We start from the raw sequence: 10489 nt of genomic DNA, 5'->3' as shown, positions 1-10489 counted from the left end.
GCTGTGTGGGTTCTTAGAAATGAGTTTGGAGAGGTGTTGTCTCATGTTAGAAGGTCCTTTGCAGAGGTGAATAGCAAACTCGACGCTAGCATTGTTTGTTGGCAATGGGCTTTGGAGAGTATGAAAAGCCTAAATGTTGACAAGATAATTTTTGGTTCTGAGGACAAGGAACTCATAGGTGCTGTTTTAAGACCACCTGCTTGGCCCTCTTTTAAGTTTCAGGGCATTCTTTTGACTGATCTCTTAAGGAATTTTTTGGTTTGGAAACTGGTTGGTGAAGAAAGGAGCTCAAATCTTGGAGCTCATCTAATAGCCAGAAGTGTAACAAAAGAGGATCGCCGCCAATCGTACGTAGTAACCAGGTTTCCTCTATGGTTAAAACATCTTTTTGAAAAAAAAAATAGTATTGTTTAGTGTAATACTCATTGGGGTTGATTTACAATGATTGTCTTGGATCCGTTACCCATTTTTATATGATTGCTCGTAATCATGAAATATATATCAATCTTTCAGGGAAAAAAAAAAAAAAAAAAAAACTACTACCCCATTCAAGGACTTAATTATATTTTTATCTGTCTGTATCGCGAACCTGTCGGCTTGAAGCTATCTATAAGAAAAATAGTAATCTAACATAATAAATCAAAAGTTTTTGGTGTAAATAGAAAGATACTATTCTTGTCGGGGCCATTGGGGTAATAATCAGACAATTAAATATCTTACAAAAAAAACAAAAAGAATTGAAAAGAACAAATTATTAAAATGCAAAGACTGGCCAATCGGATAAGAAGAAACTGTAAGAAGAAGTTGAAGCAAAAAAAAAAAAAAAAAAAAACTAATTAAGAAACAAACAAATTACAAATGGAAAAAGTTTTCTCCGACGAAGAAATCTCCGGTAACCATCATTGGTCGGTTAATGGAACGACGGCGATGAATCGTAGTGCCTCCGAATGGGCATTCCATCGTTTCATACAAGAATCTTCTGCCGGAGAGTCTACGACGGCGTGTGGTGTTTCCGTCTCTTCTCCTCCGAATGTTCCTGTTGATTCAGATGAATACAGAGCATTTCTGAAGAGTAAACTTAATCTTGCTTGTGCTGCTGTCGCCATGAAAAGGGTATAAAACTCTCTCCTCAAGCTTCATTTTTAGTATCTTCAGAGTCTCTAGAGAACTCGCTTGAGCATCAAAACCAAACCTTTTGATCTGTAGAATCGACCCACATGGTTGAGTTTGTGAACCTTATTTTTGTCTCTGAAGTGGATTTTACATTATCTTTCTTAAGATTACACTTTTCATTAGTTGCTTAGTTAATTGATTTGTGGTGTTAATATTGAAACTTGATAGGGATGTTTCATCAAACCTCAGGATACTTCTGGTAGATCTGACAATGGTGGAGCCAGTGCATCAGAACAAGGCTCTCTAGCTTCTTCTAAAGGTTTTACAATGCTCTCATGTTTTTTTGAATTCAGTTAATCGTGCTTTGATGGATTGTGGAAGCAATGACGTGTGTTGATTCCTTTACCTCTATGAGGATGAGCCTTTTAAGATGTTTTTGATAGTTGTTGTGTTTGTTTTCAAGATTTCTTGTAAATGCTTTTTTACAAATCCCAAATACCGCGGTCATGCTAATGGACCAATCTGTATGCAGCTACACCAATGATGAGCAGTGCTATAACAAGTGGATCTGAGCTCTCTGGTGATGAAGAAGAAGCTGATGGTGAAACTAATATGAACCCTACTAATGTTAAACGCGTGAAAAGGTAGTAAATTTACATCCTTTCTTGGATTTAAATATCCTCTCACAAGACAACGTCTTGACTTGAACATGAACATTTGTTTGTTATAGGATGCTCTCTAACAGAGAATCAGCTAGACGGTCCAGAAGAAGAAAGCAAGCACACTTGAGTGAGCTAGAGACACAAGTATGTTAATCTCGCCGCATTCTTATTCTTTCTCCTTAACTTTTTGTAGCTCTATTGTGACAATCTCCATTTTGTTTAGGTTTCACAGCTGCGTGTAGAGAATTCAAAGCTCATGAAGGGTCTCACTGATGTAACTCAGACATTCAATGAGGCATCTGTAGAAAACAGAGTTTTAAAAGCCAATATCGAGACTTTACGAGCAAAGGTAAAATCCATTTTTTCTCTCGGTCTACTCAAACTCGCTTAGCACGGTGTATAAGACTGTTTGTTTTGGCAGGTGAAAATGGCTGAAGAGACTGTGAAGAGACTCACTGGCTTTAACCCAATGTTCCACACTATGCCTCAGATTGTTTCAACTGTTTCTCTTCCTTCAGAGACTTCAAATTCTCTAGAGACCACAAGCAGCCAAGTTACCGCACCAGAGATCATCAGCTCGGGGAACAAAAGCAAGGCCTTGATTGGGTGCAAGATGAACAGAACAGCTTCGATGCGTAGAGTTGAGAGCTTGGAACATCTGCAGAAACGTATTCGAAGCGTTGGGGACCAGTAGCTGCTAAAGAAGAATCTTGATTTGTAAAATTGTCAAGAGAGATGTTAAGACAAATGTTGTATGTTTTTGTAAAGAACTGTTTTCAGATTATTGAACTTTTTTTTTGTCTTTGTTTTAACCCATTTCTTCGTCGATTGTTTGTGTTGAACTTCTAATTCTCATTCATCTCCTACGCTTGCAAGTTTTTACTTTATATACATATCTGTAAAATTTACAAAGTTTTTCTAATTTCTGTTAAGAATTACATGCTTTATATATTTTACCTAGTGAATCTATTGAAATGATGCTGTGGCAACAATTCTTTTTCTTGTCATCTAATTTTATTGATAATACCTTGAAATGATACTTGTGATACAACCTAAAGCCGCCGGAAAACAAGATTTTCCCGGAGTCTAAAGTCCGATGAAAAAAGGCATAACTTATACTAAAAGGTAAGAAGGAATGAAGCAATAGTGAAGGGGACCAAAACTGAAAAAGCCATAAAACATTTATTCCCTTCATAATGAACAAAACAAAACAAAACTACAAGTCACCTAGTTCTTGAAGATCCTTTGAGAGAGAAGTATTGGAGATGCCCACGGCCAACCAACGATACCCAAGTCCTCCTATTGAGATGAACCACTGCCTTCAAAGATCAAAATTCCTAAACTTCCTTACCCATCAAGATAGAACTAATCATAATTCTAATTCTCCAAACTTTCTTCCGGATGCGAGGATGTTAGAGACAAGGTGACAAGAAACGCCCTAGATAGAAGCTTCATGAAAGACAAGACCTCCTTCAGGTCTATATTGCAAAGAAAAGGAGCGAACGATCAAGCCCGGATAACACCAATCTCACAAGACCTAGATCAGGTCTATATTGTAGAGAAATGTTGTGGCACCAATTAAAACATATAATTTTTGTTATTGAAATTAGAAATTATGAGTTCAATCCTAATTTCGGTTTGGTAACGGTGTAGATTTTACGGATTTTCGAATAGTTTGGTATAACTTTTGGTTTTAGGCCGCAATGCTTGTTATTTTTGGATAGTTTGTTAGAATTTCGGGTTTAGAAATAATAGTATCCAAAGTAAAACTTTGAATATGAAGCGTTTTGGTTTGGATTAAGGTTTTTTTCAATGATGCCTTAATTTTTCTTTTAAAATCTGGTTTCAAACAATATTTTTGTTCAAATTCGGATTCGATATATATATATATATATATATATATCTTTAAACTTTATTAAATTATGGTTTAGTTTTCGTATCGATTATTTCTATTTGATTCAGATCGGATTCAACATTTCGAAAAAGAATTAATTCAGATCAGATTAGTATTAATTTTAAATGAAAAAGTACTTAGACCACAAAAACCAAAAATACATGTATTATAAGAGATTTGCAAGTACAAATTTTATATATAGTAGCTAAAACAAGTATTATATTTTTTTAGATGGGAATCTAGATTCCAATAAAGCTGTTGACAAAAAAAAAAAAAAAAAAAAAAAAGATGGGAATCTAGATTATATTGGATAAATAAAACCAAGAAAACAAAAAACACAGATAACATTTAGAACCAGAAGAAGAAAAAAACAAGTAGCAGCAATGGCGACATCTGTTGCGACTCTATCTTCTCCTCCACCAGTATCTCTACCTCTCCTCTCATCATCTCGCTCTTCCTTCTTCTCCAATTGCTTCACAGTCACGACCCGACCAAACAACCGTTCTTTGGTTGCGATTCGACCGAGAATCCGACAGGAACCGACGAGAAAGCGACTCACTTGTAATGCTTTGTTTGGTCTTGGTGTACCTGAGCTTGCTGTGATTGCTGGCGTCGCTGCGTTGCTCTTTGGACCTAAGAAGCTTCCTGAGATTGGCAAGAGTATTGGCAAAACCGTCAAGAGCTTTCAACAGGTTTGCTAAATAGAATTTGGTTTTGAAAAATGAAAATGATTGAGAAAAAGTTGGGAAATTTATGAAATTCTGGAGTTTTGTTGTGGTAAGCATGTTGATTGTTGTTGGAATTTATGTTAAAGGTCAAAAGGAGAAATTTCATGTTTCAGGTGCTTAGTTTTTCCATTAGTTCTGTTTAGATTTGTGAGGAATTGATATGTCACTAGAGAAAAATTGGAAACTGAGTGGTATATGTGACTTTGCTATATCGAGTAAAGAATAAAACATTCATTTGCTTGTAAACAGTAAGTTTCATTGGTAACTTTGCTGTATATTATGAACCAAAACATGTTATGTTAGGTCAAAAGCTTGTTGATTCAGAGAAGATGGTTGAAAAAAGGAGAAAATTTATTCAATTCTGGAGTGTTTTGTGCCAAATCATGTGAATAGCTTGCTGATTGTAGTTGGTATCGATGTAAAATGAATGTGTTTTTGGGGTTTCAATTGCTTAGTTGTTGTGGATTTGTGAGGAACTGAAAAGAACACTCACAAAGATTGGAGAACTTTGCTTTTATAGTGTATGTAGATCAAGAATAGAACATATCGTTAGCTTGTAACAGTAAGGTCATTCATTGACGACTTTGCTGTATAGTGTAGATCAAGCATGTTGTTATGTTAGGTTAATCTGGCAATGTAGCTGTGATTTAATTATTGGAGTGATATTAGTTTCTTCCTTTTTTCGATAAACCTTCTTGTTATTGTTATGGCTCTCATGGGTTGCCTGTTTGTGGTATCTGTGTTCCTTTTATCGTTTTACTTGCATTGATGAAGCCTTGTGTGGTTTGGTATAATGCAGGCTGCAAAAGAGTTCGAGTCTGAGCTTAAGATAGAACCCGAAGATTCTGTTGCAGACTCATCTCAAGTAACAATGAGCAACAAAGAAGAGGAGAAAAAAACTGAGGTTTCTTCAAGCTCAAAGGAGAATGTATGAAGATGAGACTTTATTGTTTACATTTTCCTGTAGCTACAACAATTTTATGTGATGATGAGTTTAGCCTTCTTATGCAAAGTATAATCAGTTTGTGTTTTGAATCTATAAAACTCTCTGAAGTCAAAGCAAATGATTTGCAGAAACTATGAGACTGCACAATCAAAAATTCACATGTAATTCTCTAGTTGAGACCGAGGAAATACAGACTACTCAGTCAACAAATTGTCAAAATTAAGACAAAACAGAATACAAAATTCCTCTCTAAGTTCATGTTTCTGGATTTTACAATTCAGTTTTAGTTCCAGAATCACTGAAGCACAAGACTAATTGTCTATGACTCGCTTGTTCACTGATTAAGCTTCTGTCTCTTGATCCTCTCAAGTGCACCCAGTTTCTTGGCTGCACCGTCTTCGCCAGCTTCTTCATCGTTTTCGTCTCTCTTTCTAGCAAGTCCTCCAAAAACAGCAGCAGGGACTTCTTTCTGAGCGATCTCCACTTGGTCATCTCCATCAGACTCATCATCACTTTCATCGGGAAGCTCGCTGTCTTCTCCATTCCCTGTCACTGGTTTCCCCTCATTCTCACCAGACTGTGAGATAACTCCTGCACTTACAAACCCAACTCTTCTTACGCCATCTTTTGCTGCAGCTGTGGTGGTAGTTGTTGTAGTAGTCAAAAGCTGCCTCTCCAGAGCCGCCATTTCGTCTTCAGGTAAACCGGCTTTCTTCAGCTCGTCTTTTGCATCTTCTACATCTAGCAGCTTGTCCTTTTGCATCATGTTCTCTGGTAGAATGAAATGGGTCTGAAACAAAAATGATCAAATATAATCAGTTTCCAACTCCAAGTCAATAACTACACTAACTGGATTCTCAGAATTGACAAAAAGAGTTGCTTCTTTGAATGCTAAAAACAGTGGAAACTGATGCAAAAGCACCCTAAAGTATTATGCTTTACCCAGGGATCAAAGAGACTAACCTGACTGTAGCTTGCGGAAACACTTCGCTTGATTCGGAGCATTTCTCTGTAGGTATCCTCATTTCCGTGCTGGACCTCGAACTCATGCCACTTGTTCCAGAACTCAGGGTCGGACCTTGGATCTGCAAACTGAGAGGCATACTTATAGAGTGCACGAGCACGATCAATTTCTCCCAAGCTTCTCTCCAGCTCTGCAAATTTTATGCACATGATCTTCACATCCTTGTGTGGAAGCCCAGATTCTATCGCTTGCTCATAAATCTCCCTTGTTCTGGGAACACCAAATATCTCTGCTGCTCGAGAAATGTATATCTCGTACATCTCAAGCTTCTGACCTTCTGGAACTTTTTTGGTAGCTTCCTCATAAACCTTCATGGCTCGCTTGGCCATACCATAATCCTCTTCTAGCTTAGCATACTGAAGGTATAACGTCCTGACAGCATCAGATGGAGCCTGCAAGAGAGATAAAAGACAAGTTAGATCACAATATTTTCACATCAATAGACAAGTTCTCTGAGGAACTGGCCAATTAAAGAAGTTAACTTAGGTGCTTGTTTGATCAGACAAGAAACACAAAAACAGTATTTTTAATCAGGTATGGGGTATAAAGGATAGATGAGCTACCATTGAAACAGCATGCTCAATACAACTCTCTTTGCCCGCTCCAGCTTTGTCTTCCCATATCTCTTGACAAACTTTGTAAGATAGGTTACCCAGATGTCTTTCACATGAGGATACTTGAATATCTTGACACCTCTTTCATACACCTTGAATGCATCTTCAAAGTACTTATTTTCCTCAAGAAGGAAAGCATAATTCAATATAATCTGTGGTGTAGCTATTCTCAAATCCAATATTTTCTCATAGACAGCTCTTGTCGATTCTAACGTCCCCAGACTTTCTTCCAGATCAACATAAAAGGACCAAAGCCTCAAGGATCTATGCAGCTTCATCTGGACTGGTTCATTGCCATCAGCAGCAACTCTTCGTCTGACTTCTACTGTTGGTACAGCTGTAGCACGCCTCATCAGCTCTAGTGCTCCTTTGAAATTCTTGTGTCTCAATTCCATCTCAGCCCACTCACACCACACACTGGCGAGATGATCTACGTTTTTGTAGTTTACTTGGACTGCCTTGTCAAGAATCACTCTTGTGTTGACCAGGTCTTTGTGGTTTTCATACAACTTGGCAAAAGCAACCCACAACGTGTGAGGCTTCCCAACAGCTTTCATAGGATCCACAGTCCTCACTGCTTCTGTGTATGTGAGAATCTGCTTCGCTGCGTTTCCTTCAAATATTTTGACTCTACGATGCCATTGCTCAACATTGTGTGGATTTTGCCTAAGGAGCACACTGTTTGCTAGTGCAGGTCTTCTGTTCATCAGTTCTTCCAAGCGAGCCAATCTCAGATCCACATCATTATCATCATTCAACCAAAACCCATTCAGTATCTTCCTCTGCAGCTCTTTCACCGAAAGATTAAAATTGAGGCGAACATCCTCATCTTCATCCTCTACGCCATTCTCTTCATTCTCATCTTCTTCATCACTTGAACTCATCATCTCCATCTTTTTAGCGACAGTGCTTTCCTCAAACCGTGAATAAACGTCAAATATCACACTAAAATCTCTCACCGTAACAACTTTCATCATACCCTCCTCATAGATATCCCTAGCTTTCTCCAGCAAATTCTTCCTAATGTAATAATCCGCAAGAGAAGTCCACAACATTCCCACTTCATCCGTAAACTTCCTAATACCTCCTCTAATGATAGCATCAACATTAAGACCCGAAATCACATTAGCATGATGCACAAGAAGCTCACACAACTCCATCCACAGCTTATGCTTCGTCTTCCCTTTAATCGAATAAAACTTATCATCATTCAACACAGAAGCTAATCTCTCTGCAGATTCCTGCCAACGCTCTGACTTCACAAGAAACTCAATAAACTCCTCAATATGACTAGGATCATACATAAGATACCTCCTATAAACTCTAAGAGAAGTCTCAATAGGAATCCCATCTTGACTCACAAACACAAGATACGGTTCCCAAATCCTATCATGTTGAGTAACAGGCAAAGCACAAAGCGCACGGTCGAAAGTTCTTCGAGTCCGAGTAATCAATTGCTGAACCGTAAGAGTCTGAAGATACATAACCCAAATCCTAGGCATCTTATGCATAGTAACCAAAGCTCTTTCAAAAGTATTATTGAGAGAATCATACTGAGGATGAGTAACTGGCAAATTCCTAACGATATCGAGTCGTTCTCTAAGATAAGCGTACCACAATTTATAGCTTCCAGGAAGTGCTTTTAAAGCTCTCTCGTAGATGATGAATCTCTTCTTAAATGGCGATTCCGCTTTCGCTATCAAATACCTCCACCATAGCTTTAAGCTGAAGGGATTCCTCAATAACTCTTCCTCATAGAGAAGATCCTCCTGAGAAGGGTATAGATCTTTGGAAATCGCCATATCCTTTAGATCTACAATAGAAAAAAACGAAAAAGAGTAGGGATTTGAGAGCTTGTTTAACGAATCTACAGGGAATTGAGAAAGCTTTGATTAGACTGAGAAGATTTACCTGCGAGACTGTGAGGACCTAATCGCCGGCGATATGGTGAAGAACGGCAAAAACGACGGTGAAGTGTTTTTTTTGTTCTCCGGCGTGAAGGTTTTTTTAGGGTTGAGGAAAGGAGAAGACGATAGTGATTTGATTTTAGCTAAAGTGTTGTTATAAGTTTATTGATATTGTAATATTACGAAATTACCCCCACTCTGGTCCATTCATAAAAAAAGCCCTACCGCAGATTACATGTAAGTTTTAGGCCTCACAAGTTACAAGCCCATCAGAGAAACCTATTGAAGAAGAAACTTTAACTTTATCTTGACTTCATCAAAATCCACGTGTCATTAACTGGGTAAAACCAGAATACGTGTTGGATGAGTTACCAAAGTAATCCGACATCAACCTTTGCCGTCCGAGCACCGATTCCGGTAACGGAATCATCGCCGATAAACATATGAAGCATGGATTCTTCTGGGTTTTTATCGGGGTAAACCAATCGAAGCTCCAATTAGAAATAACAGTTCAAGGCATTATAAATATGCGACGGAAACCACTTTCTTTTCTTCATCTCAAATTGCAAATCTCTGAAACACTTTCTGTAATCGCAAGCTCAAAAGAAAACGCGTCGAATAATACACTTCATTAAGCGATAAATCGCTTAAACCAATACCATCAACACATTCCCGATAAGATTTATTAAAACTTGAAAAGAAATAAAAAAAACCGGATACACCGGGAAGAGAAGTCAAACAACGACTGAGACAAACCCGAAAGCCGGCCAAAACGATACTATGTCAGCCACCGCTGCTGGAGATGTGCCGACCGAGACGATGCTAAGTAAGCCACTGTTGCCGGAAGAAAGCCAGCCAACCCCGCTGAAGGAGCCGGAGATGCCAGACGTGAGCCCGCTATACGGGAAACTATTCGATTCATGTGTCGCCAAATCAAACTAGACGGCAAGCAAAAGTTTGTTCGGGAAGTTTCTCCCTTTCTGAAATATTTTGGAGAGAGAAGAGAGAGACGACATTTTTTTGACCTGATTAAATTTTTTTTTTTTTTTTTTCCTTCCATTCATAAATTAGTAATTGGATTTTGATTTTCGAGATATTTTCCTTTTCTTATAAACGTAAGTTTTAAAAAATCCAAGCTCTACTTCTATTTTATTTGTTTACTTTATAATTTTCCAAGTTTTACTCTCTGACAATAACATCAATGTAAAGAAATTATATTTTATCAGAGATCTTAAGAAACTAAAACAAATTCTAATAAAAATCAAAATCTCCTCCACCAAACATCACACTAAAAATATTACAGTATCACAATTTTTTTTTTTATATAAAAAAACTTCATTTATAAACTTACTAGAAAGCTGAACGATTACAACAGGTTAAAACATAAATCTGCAATAAACAGAAAAGAGATTACAAACTAATCAATTTTGGAAAAATTGAAACCAAGTTGACAGGAAAGAAATAGTAGAAGGAAGATAACAAATGTTGGTAGTCTTGACAAACTTTAGCTTATTAAGATAACAAAAACTAGGATCGGTACTAAGAATATTAGAGAAATTTTGTATACCGAGTGACTCTTAGATTCTAAAATCTGACAAATC

The 10489-nt window shown here is 37.5% G+C and overlaps 3 protein-coding genes across 4 annotated transcripts; 2 read left to right on the top strand and 1 right to left on the bottom strand.

Annotated features, from left to right (window-relative positions):
• Positions 1-604: 604 nt before the first annotated feature.
• Positions 605-2679, top strand: LOC9310515 (basic leucine zipper 63). Of its 2 annotated transcripts, none has more exons than XM_021023574.1 (6): positions 605-1113; positions 1363-1432; positions 1646-1757; positions 1844-1919; positions 1999-2124; positions 2197-2679. In XM_021023574.1, the coding sequence occupies exons 1-6, from the start codon at positions 859-861 to the stop codon at positions 2467-2469; spliced, it is 912 nt and encodes a 303-aa protein (XP_020879233.1). In that variant the 5' UTR covers positions 605-858; the 3' UTR covers positions 2470-2679. The 2 variants fall into 2 exon arrangements, with proteins under 2 accessions (XP_020879233.1, XP_002874448.1); XM_002874402.2 differs by having other exon boundaries at positions 607-1113; positions 1342-1432.
• A 1322-nt stretch (positions 2680-4001) lies between these two features.
• Positions 4002-5436, top strand: LOC9308396 (sec-independent protein translocase protein TATA, chloroplastic). Its single transcript, XM_021021351.1, has 2 exons — positions 4002-4361; positions 5197-5436. Exons 1-2 carry the CDS (start codon positions 4053-4055, stop codon positions 5329-5331), a joined length of 444 nt encoding a protein of 147 aa, XP_020877010.1. The 5' UTR covers positions 4002-4052; the 3' UTR covers positions 5332-5436.
• A 77-nt stretch (positions 5437-5513) lies between these two features.
• LOC9310514 (pre-mRNA-splicing factor SYF1) lies at positions 5514-9023 on the bottom strand. The gene is given in 5 exon segments (XM_021021350.1): positions 5514-6133; positions 6307-6759; positions 6931-6951; positions 6954-8794; positions 8893-9023. Coding segments are annotated over 4 exon segments (2760 nt in total). The 5' UTR covers positions 8784-8794; positions 8893-9023; the 3' UTR covers positions 5514-5677.
• Between the last annotated feature and the right edge of the window lie 1466 nt (positions 9024-10489).

The sequence above is a fragment of the Arabidopsis lyrata genome (genome assembly GCF_000004255.2).
Source record: "Arabidopsis lyrata subsp. lyrata unplaced genomic scaffold ARALYscaffold_6, whole genome shotgun sequence".
NCBI lineage: Eukaryota > Viridiplantae > Streptophyta > Magnoliopsida > Brassicales > Brassicaceae > Arabidopsis > Arabidopsis lyrata.
This window is presented reverse-complemented; position numbering and strand designations above follow the sequence as displayed.